General features: G+C 36.2%; 1 protein-coding gene across 3 annotated transcripts in view; it reads right to left on the bottom strand.

Moving 5' to 3' along the window:
* col12a1b (collagen, type XII, alpha 1b) overlaps positions 1–14,860 on the bottom strand; it is a 93,123-nt gene that overhangs the window by 18,055 nt on the left and 60,208 nt on the right. For all 3 annotated transcript variants that reach the window (XM_069196705.1, XM_069196706.1, XM_069196715.1), the window contains exons 42-51: positions 12,725–12,877; positions 12,086–12,160; positions 11,072–11,211; positions 10,783–10,906; positions 10,164–10,307; positions 9,564–9,728; positions 9,302–9,340; positions 8,647–8,785; positions 7,419–7,561; positions 6,937–7,046 (exon numbers count right to left, since the gene is read on the bottom strand). In XM_069196705.1, coding sequence (XP_069052806.1) covers positions 6,937–7,046; positions 7,419–7,561; positions 8,647–8,785; positions 9,302–9,340; positions 9,564–9,728; positions 10,164–10,307; positions 10,783–10,906; positions 11,072–11,211; positions 12,086–12,160; positions 12,725–12,877 — 1,232 coding nt within the window. The remainder of the gene's footprint in view (positions 1–6,936; positions 7,047–7,418; positions 7,562–8,646; positions 8,786–9,301; positions 9,341–9,563; positions 9,729–10,163; positions 10,308–10,782; positions 10,907–11,071; positions 11,212–12,085; positions 12,161–12,724; positions 12,878–14,860) is intronic.

Here is a 14,860-nt window from a genome sequence, read left to right as displayed (position 1 = left end):
AGGCATGGTTCAGCCAAATGGTATTACTTTGTAATAATTTCATTAGCACAGGCAAAATGTGTCCCGTTAGCTGAAATATTAACTGGCAAACAACACAAGGATAGCTAGCAATAAAAATGTATTAGCTTACAGTAGCTACTGTAAACTCTACCTGGTTAACATCAGCTTGTTTAGCTAGTGCGGAATTTAAATTAATTATGTGTTTGAGGTGACAGTATTGCAGATTTCGGGGCTTAGGGACGTCAAGCCAGTACAACTTTTTTTTTCTTTCTGCAACTTGTTAAGAAAGTATGATTTGATTTACTTGGAAAATAACAATCTATTGAATCTAATGTGAAAGCAACAATTCATGAATTTCACAAACCATGACTTGATTTACTCCGGAAATTAAAAGCTATTTGAACTTCATGTTAAAGAAGCAATTCTTGATTCTGTGTGCTATACTTATATTAGAAAACTTCATTTATTACATGATCTTTTCTACAGTATAATGCATATGCGAAAATCCAGTTCTTGTATATCACAACATGTCACCAGAGAAATGTTTGCCCTCCCCACTGTTCCAGAACATTAGATGCCAATGGTTTACATTTCCTGAGTTTAAGACTCATGAATGTGTTTCACTAAACATTAGAAGAAATGAGGTGTGAAAACTCCTCTATTAGAAAAACTATTAGAAAATGCATAATAATGCTAAATAAAGCATCAGAGCAAATTGCTTGTTAAAATTGTCTTAATTTCCTAGCAATAATGTTTTCAAAAGCTGTTTAACTAGAGTGCTTCTGGCCAATAATAAGAGACCATGCATATGCAAAATTCAAGACAGGACACACACCTGACAAATTATACAAATAATTGTAACACCTCAATTTCGCTTCCGGATCAATAAAGTCTTATCTATCTATACTTAATGTGGCAAGTACAAAAGATTACATGTGTGACTAGTATAGCTCTACAGAGTCCCTGCCAGAATTAGACCACAGCCATGTTCAGCTTTGGTCACCACACTAGAAGAAAGATATTGCTTCTCTAAGGCAGTACAAAGGAGAGTAGCCACACTACCGCAGGGCCTAAAGGAAATACCCAGACAGTCTGTAACTTGAATATTTATAGCGTGGAACATAGGTTATGTGGGGACTTGATTCACCTATTGAAAACACTGACAGACATTGATCAAGTCACCACACTTCTTCAAGATCTGCAACAACGCCATTCAAGATAGAAAACTGGAGACACGTCTTTACAAAAGGGGCATGTGGAACCAATTCCTGAGTCATGTGGTTGAAACTGGCCCTGTGGGATCATTCAATATGCTGATCACAACAAGCAACAAGCCTCCAAGCAAGTAAGATGTGCCATGCTGCATGGCCTCCTGTCAGCTGCATTTCTGTGTTGGCCTCACACTATGGGATCCTATATTTGTTAAGCAAGGAGGAAAATGTGTATACCACATGACTGAGAAAAAAAGCACATTTTCGGTCAGGGTGCACCTCTATCAGCCTTTGCAAGAGAGAATGGAAAACAATGCTCACATACTGTATTTCAGAGTCCAAGCAAATTAAAGATGAAGACAATATTAGGAAAAATAGATACACAATGTATTAACTGTCACCACCTCTGGGGAAACCACTGACGGACTAATAGGCAGTGCAGCTGGAGGAGTTACTCAGGGGCCAACAGGTTTTGGGATTCGCTTTTTGCAAATGTCTGTATAAGCATTACATTTCCGAGTTCTGATTCATTCAGCAAAACAAGGAGGAACTCTTTCCCGGACGGCAAAAAAGCTGTAAAGCAAAACAAAAATTGCAAGGGGAACACCCAGTACACGCAGAAACCTGGACTAGAAACACATCTTATCATTTTTCTGCCACTGAGGGAAACCCCTAATGTAGGTGAACCTACAGTATTTTGTTTGAAACGTCTCGTCTTACACTTGTTGGTGTTTCTCTTACCCATGTGTATACCAAAACACTCTGCATATGATTTTATTTCTAATTCTGTCTTGTTCTATTCTCTGTTGACACATTTCCATTTCCAGATTTTATCTGCCTCCATTTTATTATTCTTGGCTGGGCCTTGGGGCCAGGCTTTGCTATGTCTCTAGTTTTGACTGCAGTTAAATCAAAAGGTTGCAAGTTCACCTCCTAAGAATGAATGTCATTAATTTAAGAGTGCACTGAAAGACAACACAGGAGAATAACTGATATCAGACATTAAAAAAATGCTCAAGACCATTTCAAGCTCCATTCAATTTTTCAGTTGGGGAAAAAATAACTGAAAAGACTGTTTAGTGGGAGTATGACTGTGTGCCACTTTCAATTAAAAAGACAAATCTTGACAAAGATTATTAACACTCTTAAACAATTACCTCTGCCTTGTTCTGAATACGTCTTTGTCATGCAAAGCATGTGATTGTTAATAATTGTGGACAAAAGAATAAGATATGCATTTTGTCCTTATCAAAAACAGAGAACTGTGAATATGTTAAATATGTGGAAGCATTTTTGTTCATTTTATTCAAGTCTCTTGCTGGTGTTTTGTGTAAATCAGAACCCCTTGCCTTGATTGCTTTTGTCCAGCAATGTGTGGTGATGCATATTTTAACGACTTTCGGCAGATTATTGATATATAAAGATTATTGCAGATTTACAGGAGAAAATAAACACTTTAAACACTTAAATAGATTTTTAATGGTTTGATGCCTATTTATCTATAGAAAATAAGAATTAAATACCAATGAAAGAAACCTGTATGTCTGCAATTACACTTGTTAAAGGAACAAACTCCACAGTTACCGAAGGAGGTTTAATATAACAGGTTTTCCCATTGCTTCTTAGTTTGTACGAATACTGGCACCAACTACACTGCTAATGGAAAGTATGAGTGGTAAACCAACTCTTGCTGCTTTCACAGAGCATTTAGAGTTCCTAACATGGCAAGGAGTTTCAACTTCATAACTTAAAAACAGTTTTCAGAGTTTAATTTAGCACACAACTGCCTCCACCTAGTCACACATGTATTTGTCCCTTTGAAAGGAAGATGTTGGCTCATGAGCAAAGTGCCCGTTATGTCTCCTTTAAAGGTCCTAAACACTGACAATCCTTTAATCCCCTGAGAATTTATGTAGGACTATTAAATTCATCCTTAAGTTTTTTCCCACATGTTCTGGTACTGCCAAGTCAACAGTATCAAGGTTTTATTTTAACTGTTTAACTATTCCAGGGAAAATAGAAATTGTTATTTTATGGAATAAACAAATAAATACATAAAAGCACCTACACGATATTCCGTCTAACCATATATAAAACAATACAAATCATCAATATGCTAATATTTTTTTTAAATAAGACTCTGTTCCTTAATATGATTAATGAAAACTGATAACATGGAGCTTACAGACTGGAAAATATGAATTTTGAAATTTGTTTTTAAACCTGCAGCTTCAGTACTGAAACAGGCAACACATTTAAATAAAATGGGATTCAAAGTCTCTTCTTTCGTGTGTTTACATGAATGATATTCTTTTAAACAACATTTTAAAGTAACAATGGTTGTAAATGAAAGACAGCATCATCCCATTAAAAATGAAGCATCCAACAGCCTAAAGATAAACAATGTTGCTGTCATTTAACCTACTGTGAGGGAAAACTTTTGCATATTGAAGGGTCAATTATGTTACTGCAGCCAAGTACAAATGCCATTCCTGACATTGATATGGAACAAAGCATTTGCACTGAATTCTGGCACTTACAGAGTGTCTGGCAAGGCCCTGCTGAGTATCTTTACTGAACTACAAATGAGTGCACCATGCTGATACACCACATTAACTACTGTGCTATGAGGCAAACCACAAGAACTACCTCCCTCTGAGCAACTACTAGAATTCCCTGTGGTCAACTACTAGAAGCAAAGCAATACAGACCTTAGCCAGAATCTGAGCAGCAAACTTGCAACACAGCCAAATAAAGAAGAAAAAAGCTCAGCTGGCATTCCAAAGGTTTTCTGATGCAATTGTTTAATAGCTATAGCAGTGACCCAACATTTTCCAAGCTAACATGCCAGCTTTTCCATTTTTTTTAATATTCTCATTGAAGCACCTTATTGGTTCCCATGAAAGTTGGGGACATAACTGCCCATGGACTATGTCATTTGTTTTCTTGTTTACAGTCAGTTACCTTTCATGAACTTTTTCACTGCCTTAATAAAAGAGCTGACGGCCTTCTGAAACTTTGTCATTTGATATTGCAATCGATTTTCATACAAGTGCCCTTGTACTCTTATCTTATTATTCTACTGGATTTACCCTAAGCCTTCTCACTCATTTTAGATTTAAGTGAAACAAAACAAAACCTGACTTCCTTAGATATTACATTGCAGGCTGGTCTGACACTCCTACAAGGCCTAAAACACTTTGGCACTGCAATAAAGTGAGACCTTCAAAGCAGAAATGTGATTCTTGTCTGGGTTATGATTTACACAAAAACACTGCTGTGCTTCCTCAGAAAGAGATAAGGAATCACACAGCTGATTCATCATTTTATACACTTCAAAAAGAATGTGATTTAAAGTATTAATTTGTGCAAAACGTGCAGTAGAAGGCAGATACATATGATAATCCAAAAACTGCTTTCTTGTTATGTTGCATAATGTCATTATTTATTCTAAACAAATTATTAGAAGAACATGGCAGTGTATAATTTAGCTTGTTCTGGTATAACATTATGTCTGGACTGACTGCACACAAGGCCATAGGTCAAGTGAGTCCCATACCCCATAAGTTATGTTATTCAAACAAAACACACACATCTCAGCAAAATATACACAATGGGGCACATTTTCCTATTTGGCAATGGCATGCTTCAATGAAAGAAAGGATCACATTGTCCCTGAACATCTTCCTGCCACCAGTGAACTTCTTGTATGCCCTGCCTTCTGTAAGTGCCTGCTCAATAAGAGGACCTTAACAGCATCATACATTAATCTGTGGTGGTTTCTGCTGGAATATACAGGCAAATGCAGTTTGTAGGGTCACTAGCCAGATGAGAAATTCATTGCTATTGTGAGTTAAACAACAGTTTTCATTGTAGCCATCCTAAGCAAAAATAATAATACTTTTTTAGTGTGAAATCCAAAAACAGAAAGAAGCTTTTTGATTTAAAATGCATAAAATCTTCACAGCATAACTTCAGCATAATGATTTCTTGTGATCTTTCACCCTTAAATAATGGTTTAGATTAGCACACCATTGGCATTGTTTATGGTTTTGTTCTACTTTAATTCATGTATACGTCTAAAACCAGAATTTATGCTAATGCTATAGTCATAATGAACAACATAAATCCTGCTTCAACTATAAGTGCTGTGGACTTTCATCTTGAGTTTCCAGTTCTATGGAGAAATTCATCTTATGCATGCTATAGAATTTTTTCTTGTTCCCTGAAGATGAAAATCCTATGACAGCTAGGAAAATATGTTTTAAACTCATTGGTGGGTCCATTATACTGGTTTAGGTTGAGAATCACTGTTCCACATTACACTAACCTAGAATATATTTTAGTTCAATGTTGAAGGCAGATGGAAAACAGTGCCAGATGCCAGAGCTGCAATGTGGACCACACTGTTCATTAAAAAAACAGTGAAAAGTACTGAACGTTTATGTGATTTGTTACATAAAATTGAAATCAACTAATTGTACAAAAATCAAACTGAACAAGCTTTTAACCTATCCACCTATCTTTGTCTTTTAGAATTGTTCCTTGAACAATTTTTTAAAGATCTAAATGCTCTTCTGAAGACATTGTCCGCAGAATCCAAAACATTATTCCAAAAACAGAAAACAGCCAAATTCTAAAAGTCCTTTACAGGTTTTCCAAGACTGTCCGGGGTTCGAGATAATACATCTAGTCTTCCGAAAATTGCTGTTCCAAATCCACTATCTCTGATTCTGAAGAATCTCAATCTTACCAGTTTTAAATGTATATTTTATCAATGATGAAAGACCTGATTAACTTGCTTTCTATTTAGTTTTAAGTATTCAATAACTTGAGGTCTGGAACCCAACCCAGAAGATACTAAAGGTCTCCAGGTCCACGTCTACATCTCTAAAAGTATACATATTACAACACAAAACTCTTTTTTCCCCACTGATATCTATCAACTTCTCCAACATCTTTTTGTTTTACTCTTACAACTATTTTGCTCCCATCATGCAACATTTTACACTTTTTGTAATATTAAACTTAATTTATCATGAATTAACCTGTGCTTGTAATCTCATTTTTGGATTTCATCACACAGCCTGGAGAATGTAAGATATTCGTACTACCTTCACAAAACTCAGACGTTACCAAGCATATTTATAGACCTTAACCTTCCATGTATGTCTAAGGGCAAAGACCCCCTACAGCATCCTTGTACTCTACAAGGCACTGCTCAAGAACAGGTTCTGTTGTTGTGTTCATCTGCACTGCCATCTACAAAAAGCTCCTTTTACTTCTTTAAATTAGCTTATCTTTTATTAGGTATTTTATTAAATCCCTTTGAAAATCTATGTACACAGCATAAAATTTTAATTTAAAAGATGTTTTTTCATTGATGCCAAGGAAATTCCTGAAGCAAAATCTCCATCTGGGAAACTTATGTTGACTGTGCCTCTCTTTTCTGCTCATTACTAGGATTGCATATTTTGAACAATGGATTTCATGATCCAACAGACATTAAAATAGTAATTTGCAGTTTAATTACAACGTCAGTCTCTGAATGCTGATACTATATCACTAGGTTCAGAATTTTAATTTGTTAAAATATTACTTCACAGAACTCTTAACTTTGCACACAGTTTAGCAAAGATAATTACTTATTTTTTAGGGAAAGGTTTAAATAAAAGTCCCTAAATCATTTGCACAGAAACTGCAAATTAAACATCATTTACTGTACCTTGTGGAAGCTTCCATGAAAGATCTTCTTAACTTCATCATTGTCAAATGTCACCTTCTGAATCTCTCCCCTAGTATCCTTGTTGTAGAATGATAGTGTTCTGCTGGAAGCTAAAGGAAAGAAAAAGCATTTTATGTAACTCTTCAACAATACATTAAAGGAGATGTCACGCAAAGCTTATAAACTAGAAAGCCTGGATGGGAAAAGCACAGAAATGAACATTTAACATGCTGCCAAGCAGATAGACAATGTCAACTCTGCAGAAAACAAAAAATCTCCATTTTAGTGACAGCAGTAGTATTCAAATTTATGTTTCTGTTCTGAGGCCTAAGCTGTTGTGTAATAATCAAAAGATCAATGCAGTACTGAGATCTGGAGCTTATTAAAGCCACTTCATCATGGGAAAGTCAGCAAAACCTCAGTTCAACTACAGCTGCTAGACAGCTACTCCTATTATCCATCCCAAAAAAAATGTTCCTTACGATCCATCGTGATCCCAACTTCAGGTTTGTTGCTTTTATCTGCAATCTGCCAGATGTCGAAAGCTTCAGAAGGTGAGTCTGGGAGGAGACGCAATGTCAGGATGATGGTGTAAGCATGTGGCAACCCTTCTGGGTGAACCTCTCTGTGAAAAAACAAGACACGTCTGTCAAATCCACTGAAAGCTCCTGATGGGCCAAATGGATTTTTTATTGCAGCATTTATATCCATTTTCAAAGGAATTTCTGCTGTCATTTAATATTTTAACAGGTAACAGCTCGTTAAAGGGAAGGATATTTTTATAAGAAGAAAATACAAGTGTGGTCATACTGTATAGTGATATATTTTATGAACTGTGGTGAAAACTATGGCAGGTCACATGAATTTAGATGCATTTCGACGCATTACACTCACTTAAAGTAGGTAGGTCAAGAAAGATTTAAACAGGGGTAAATTATGGAAGACTAGACAAAATAGGAAAGGTTTTAAACTCGTCAACCGATGAGCAGATACAGTTACAGATAGTCATATGAAGATAATATCAAATCATTTTACAAGCAGACTCCATCACTTAAAGTACTTGGATTTGTCTTGTGTCTTCTCTTATAAGTGCATGTGTTTTAAATCTTATAAGTGCATGTATTTTAAATGTATCTCATGGTGCAACCAACTGTGTAAATAAAATATGCATTAATTCATGTCATTAACATTCCCATGACTGCTGGTACTAAAATAACCTTAAGGAACATGCACTTATTGGAGATATATTTCTGATTTGCAATAACTGTAAAAAAAATGTTTCCTAGTACTCGTAGTCTCATGTATAAACTTAAGGACCATTATGAAAAAATATTCTAAGTGTGGTTTACACTAAGAAGTCATAACACCAGCATTTCTCATACCTAAATATAGCCTGAAAATATTTAAGTAGAGCTAATAAATTGCATCTTGTGCCTCTTAGGTGCCTCTCTAACCTCACTACGGAAGAACAAATTGATTCATATGCAGCAAATGCACTTTAATTAATTTAATGTCACATCAAAATCTGTTTTTGGCTCGCATTGTACAATCTAAAATAATAAACAAGCCAGGACTAAAATCATGATAATGTGAGCACAGGGAATTGAAATTTTCTTGGTTTGAAAAGTCATTAAAAATAATTACTGACGTTAAACAATATTACACCAAACATTAATCTCTAATATTCCAAAATTACTTATTTTTACTTACTTTGTTGGCTGTGTGAGGTGTGCATTTTTGTGGAGTCTGTAGGCTATAAAACTGTTGAAAGATCCTGGCTCCATAGATACTCCTTTTACAGAGGCAAAAGTCTTCTCTGTCAAGTTGAATGCCTCAAGCATTCGGAAACCTATAAAATTTCATAGGCGAGATAAATCAATGCAGAAACGTATTTATCCCCATTTCATTTATTTCATTATAGTCGAGTTTGTGGCGTGAGCTCCATGGCATCTTTTCCCTGGCTAGTCACATCCCACAGTTCTTTCCTCCAAAAAGGAGTTTTAGCTGACCTGCGGTTGGATGTTTCTTGTACAATCCTGGCTCTTCTCTGCTCTTGAAAACCATAACTCAAAATCTGCCAACCACAACCTAGAGTTCCGCTAACTCCAGGTCTGGACAATCAAAACTTCGGTAACACCGAACTCTACTGTCTCCTGTGGGAAGTTATGTTCTTAACCCTAAACGATAACCATAACCTTTAAACCACTAAACCTTAATCTGGTCTCCAGATCCCTCAACCAACCAACCAAAACTCTATCATAATGACAGTTGTGCAATTATAGGCCCAAACCAAAACTCCCTCATAATGACAGCTACACTGTTACACTTCACACTTGAGATGATTAATAAGAAGTAATAGTCTTACCGGGTGAGGTGTATCCATTGAGATATATCAAAGGACAAGCTGAAAAATCAAGAAACGCATTTTTGTTTTCAAAATGTAAATAAAGAAACAATTTTAAGCTGGTTATGAAAGTAGTTTTTGTTTTGCAGGTACCTACAACACAAATACGTTTAGATTTAAGAGCTGGGTGTTCTAAATGGCATAGTTTGCACCACATCTGCGTATGGGTAACATCATATCAAAAGGGAAAAACCTTACTCGAAGTATGAAAAAGAGAGCTTACTTGAGGTTGCCGTCTCACAGATGAAAGTAATAAGATTATCCTGAATCTTCTCAAAGGCGTCAAAGTCATCCACCACGAAGACATGACGGTCGCTTGGCTTACTACCGATGTTCTGTAACTCTGCATAATCCACATCCGCAACACCAATAACGAAAACACTGTACCCTGTAATGAAAACACACGCATTTCACTCAAATGTGGAAGCAGTATCATTTGTATTTAGCTAATTTTCTACATCTGAACGGCCATTTTGTCCGTACGAACTCTTACGAATATGAAGAATATACAAGTCATCCAAGACACCTATTTTCGAGACTGGAAGCAATTCCTTCAATGAAATCAGTGCCAGTTGGGAACATCTGTGAGATTCTGTTGCACCCTCTGTTTGTGCTAAAAGGATCTATCTCAATGCCAAACAATTACTACTCAACTGAAAACAACCAATTCAAGGAACGCATTCCTATTCTTGGTAAAAGTGAAGGCTATAAAAATAACATCTGAAAAGCTGTTTCACAGCTTTCAAAGACTCTTCTTAATTGTATGCACTGTATCTACTAAATTTTCTCTTTAATATTTCCAGGAAGTACTTTTTCTACTTACCTGCATGCTGTAATGCAGGGGCAGTCTTCTTAACTTCATCTTGTGAGCGGCCATCTGTGACAACGACTAGCACCTTTGGTACATTCTTTCTCATTCCATTCTCTGGAGTTAGAACTTTCTCAGCAATGTATTTCAGAGCTACACCTAAGGAACGAAATGAAAGCAAAAGTCACAGGTTTAAAAATGAAAGAAAATAAAAGCTGTGAATTTTGAAAAGGGAATAGGATGAAGTCAGGAAAAGGTCAATACTTCTAGCTATAATATCCTGTATAGGTGGACACTTTTAATTTCATACTGTTACACTTGCTTTACTTTTCACAAGTCTACCACTGTTTTTGTTTTATCCAAAAAAATGTAGTACAAGTCTGATGATTGAGTGAGGTTTGCACTGTGTGCAAAATAAAAGCAAAAGTGGGACTGAACCAGATTTCAAGCCAAAATGTCTTAATTGATTAAAAAGTTTTCAATTTGACTAATTCTGAAACTATTTTTAAGACATTAACCCAAGATCTTCTAAATATTCATCAATGGTAAGAAAACATATGAAGCTTAAATGAGATTTTCCTTTTGATAATATTTTTAGTTACCGTGAAAAAGAAGTAATAAGCATGTGTTGTACCTGTTCTGGTATTGCCTCCTCTGTAACGGACAAGCTGAAGGGCTGACAAAACCATTCCCTTGTTATTATAAGTGTTAAGTTTAAATTCAGTCTTTGCATCATCACTGTACTGCACGAAGGAAACCTGTGTAGAGAGGTTAAGCAAAGTGTGAGTTGAGACAATTCCATTGAAAATACCAATCATTAGTATGTCTGGTGCTCTTTAATGCTCTTTTAAGTTGCACCATATTGTTTTATAAGCAGAACAGAAGACAGATTCCCCCCCCCACTCCTGAACAGAGAGACACACCTGCATTCCAGCTGGGCTGATCACATCAAAGGCTCCAATGGTGTTGAAAACAAACTGCAGGACTTTATTGAAGTTGTCATCACCAATACTCCATGATCCATCAATCAAGAACACAAGATCAGCCTTGGCACCTTTGCAAACTAGAGCAGAACAACAACCAAATTCACAAAAAAAGATGGCACAGCTGGCTTGGGCTGAGCAGTTACATTAACAAAGCCATGATAATCACACACAGCACTCCCCTGCCTCTTGAAATTTCACAAGCAAACCCACTTTATGCTCTGCATTTATCAGTTTAATTGATCAGAATTGCTCAGAAACAACATTTGGAGACCAGAAGGTCTAGAAAATAAAAGCATTTTAATAGATTTTGCTCGGAAAAAAGAGAACAAAATGCTTGCTGAATAGCGCACAACATTTTGTTTGTGATCTCCAGTGTATGTTAACATATGCTGAGGCACGTTAACCTATAACACACAAGGAAAATCATTTCTTTTGAGAGAACCCATTATTGCACTTGGCACAGAAATTGTATAAATAATTCTTAGGATTTGTAGAAACACCTTCAAGGCTAACATACATTACATGTAGTCTCCATGGCTAAGTAAATGCAGCTTTCTTTATGTACCGAGACAGGAATTTGTGGGCCTGGTCACCTCATGCAGTCAACTGGATATTGATCTGACCTACTGTACTGTATATCTGACTTGACCACTTCAATTGCAGAGTTTCAAAAGCATGTGAGTTTTATCTTGGATCATTGATATTTTGTCACATGCAGGGTGTTTTCTACCTGGCTGTATGGTTAGAAAATATATTTACCAAATGGTGGTTTTTAAAGTATTCTTGTCGCATGCACTACAGGTACATAGCAAATACTAGAATACAGATTGTTCATGTCACATCATTAACTAATTTAGGACTATTTGTTGATAGGCTGTTGAGAGTCAATGACAAAAGCAGATTTCTAAACTTTGGATCACAAATGTGCCTTTATGGGTTTTGTTTACTCACCTTCCCAAGCTGGGGGGATAGTGGGAGGAGGAGGTGGGGTCGGGGGCAGAGTTGGAGCTTCAGTTGGTTTAACCACTGCGAGAATATAAGAAAAGAAAGGTTGTATATTCAACTGTCTATGGAGAAGCACTTTCTAACTAATTGTTAACCAAAAGTAATTTTGTCTTTTTCCTTCTAATCAATGATTTCTCAAATTCTATACTTAAACACAGAAAAAAGTAGCATCTGAGATTTAAGTCTTATCGAGAATGAAGACCTTTCCTACAGAGAAAATATAAGAAATGTGAGGTTCTGTAACATAGTCTTAAAGTAACATATAATTCCTAGGACAGTTTACGTTGGAAATAAATGGTAACCCCTGTCACTTACAATATAAGTAGTGAATTATAAGCTGTACTGTTTGGTGTTTTACACTGGAAAAGTCTAGATTCTTCAGACTTCTATTGGTCTAATTAGTGCTGTAAGTTAATACAGTTCTGGAATAATGTTGTTTATAATGTCAAGGTAAATATATTAAATATATATTACAATAAATATATCACTGTGCCAAGATACATGGTCAGTTCTAACTGCACAGTCTTCTGTTCCCTTGGTTTCTCATGATTTTAGCACCAAGGACACCTGTAGATCAATACTCACAGGTTCGTTCTTTCACGCTAACTCCAGGTCCTTCAAGGTTGGGTGTCTGGGCAAAGACTGTGGCATTGTATAAGGCATCAGGAGAGAGGCCACTGAAACAGTATGTTGTCTCTCCCCCACCTACAGTCACTTCTTGCTGGCCACTGCTAGAGGCTAAAATTAAAAGGAAGAAAAATAAAAGTTAGCAGAAATGGAAAGTCCTAAATTGACGCTCTTCACTGAATTTATCAAAGCCATTTTAATTTAATACACCACATTCAGCTTTTATGATATCAATCTATCTATTTTCAGGTAAGCATGCAGAAATTTATTAACTACCATTACTGTATGGTAAATGATATATTATTAGACAGAACAGTGATAGAGAATGTTGTTACACTACAGTCCAGATAAAACATAAATGCTGCAAACACTTTCTATTTTAAAGTTCTTAACATGACTGAAACATATTCATAGTATTGGTGCAATCAAATCAGGCATCCCTGTAGGAGTGATAAATACCAGATTCGTCCATTATTAAAAGTAACACAAGCGTAAAAACTGCTTGGCAAAGGCTATCAGAACCAGACCACACTAAAGAGATGTCACTGCATGTTCTGATATATACCGATATCCTGCTTGTTCCACTTGCTCGACAGAATTATGATCCAGCTACATAGTTGGAGAAGTTTTTAGTTACTCTTTTCATGCAGGAAGGGGCATTGTTGTATTTAACGCTTGAGGGATAATCTTGATGTTGGAGCTGTTATAAGAAACAGGTCAATCACAGGTCTGAATTTGTGTTTGGCACAAAGCTGGGCTAGACGCCTAACATTGACAACATCAGCCTGCCTTCTTGAACTTGGCTTAAACACTCACTCTACTGCCACCCCAACAATATTATTCCCACACACACATTCCAGTAAATATTTCTACAATTGCCAAGCCAAACACAGAAATGGGATTCAAGAGAAAAACACGACCCTCTTCCAGTATCAAGTTGGACAACCATAATCATCTGCAGAGAAGCCTGGTAATGGTCACTCTGAAAGATGTTCATACTGTAGGTCTGTCATGATGGCCTATTGTCTGAATAGCCATAGCTGTAGCAGACAAGAAGAATGTCTCAGTGTTACTAGTGGATGACCACATCCAGGTCTATTTTTGGTTCTCCTTGGGAGACAGTAGCCCTGATAGAGTTTACTGCTGTCTAGTGAATAAATATTCACTAATGACTTCGTCTTTTACTGTTCTTCAAAGCAAGATTCTAGTGTGCATTCATTCTCTTTTACTGTAACATTGATGCATTGTGATTAAAACCAGAAAATGCTGCCTTAGCACACGCAAGCTCACAAGCACACATTTTCTACTATGTAGTTCAGGGGGGTAGCTGCATCAGCATGCGTAGGCTCCAAAGGAACAAGTAATAGGTTTATTACATGCTGAAGAGAAAAGAAAGAAAACACAACGTTTCAGCCTTGGGGCCTTCTTCGGGTGTCAGGCCGAAACATTGTGTTTTCATTCTTATCTTTTCAGCATGGAATAAACCTATTACTTGTTCCTTTTCTACCATGTACAGTATGTTTTCACTTGTTTTGTCATAGCTTATTCAGGAGGTAATTAGTAGTGCAAAAGAGGAATATTAGGTGTGACATTTTTATAGGTTTAACAACCTTACATAATATGAGACTCAAACAAGCTCATCAGTTATCCCTGCATAATTAATAAGAGCAGTGAAAGTATGCATTGAGTTCCTACAGCATTTCAGCACATGTTTCACAACTGAATCAATAATGGTTAATCACAGAATTATTAATGGACTTTTTACCCTTTTTGACTATTTGCTTTCTGGGAGTAATTCTTCCAACAGCTGCATTAGTGCACTAACAAAATGGATCTACTGTAATTTGGCAAGCTGTCTGAATATCCTCTGTAATGACTACCATGGAGAGTTTTAAAAATTCCAATACAGTTACTCTAAATCTAAGTGAGAATATATAACAGATGGATAAAAGGCAAAATGCAAATTAAAAACAGTAATTTCAGTTAGTAACATTGAAGGTTTTAACCTGAGAAATAATATTTTATTCTTTTTGAAATTATTCCCTAAACCCAAACACTATACAGATTCCTTTTAACAACAATAGGAGAAGAAGC

Source organism: Lepisosteus oculatus, chromosome 2 (genome assembly GCF_040954835.1).
Source record: "Lepisosteus oculatus isolate fLepOcu1 chromosome 2, fLepOcu1.hap2, whole genome shotgun sequence".
NCBI lineage: Eukaryota > Metazoa > Chordata > Actinopteri > Semionotiformes > Lepisosteidae > Lepisosteus > Lepisosteus oculatus.
The sequence above is the reverse complement of the archived record's forward strand: the minus strand, read 5'-3'. Positions and strand labels throughout refer to the sequence as shown.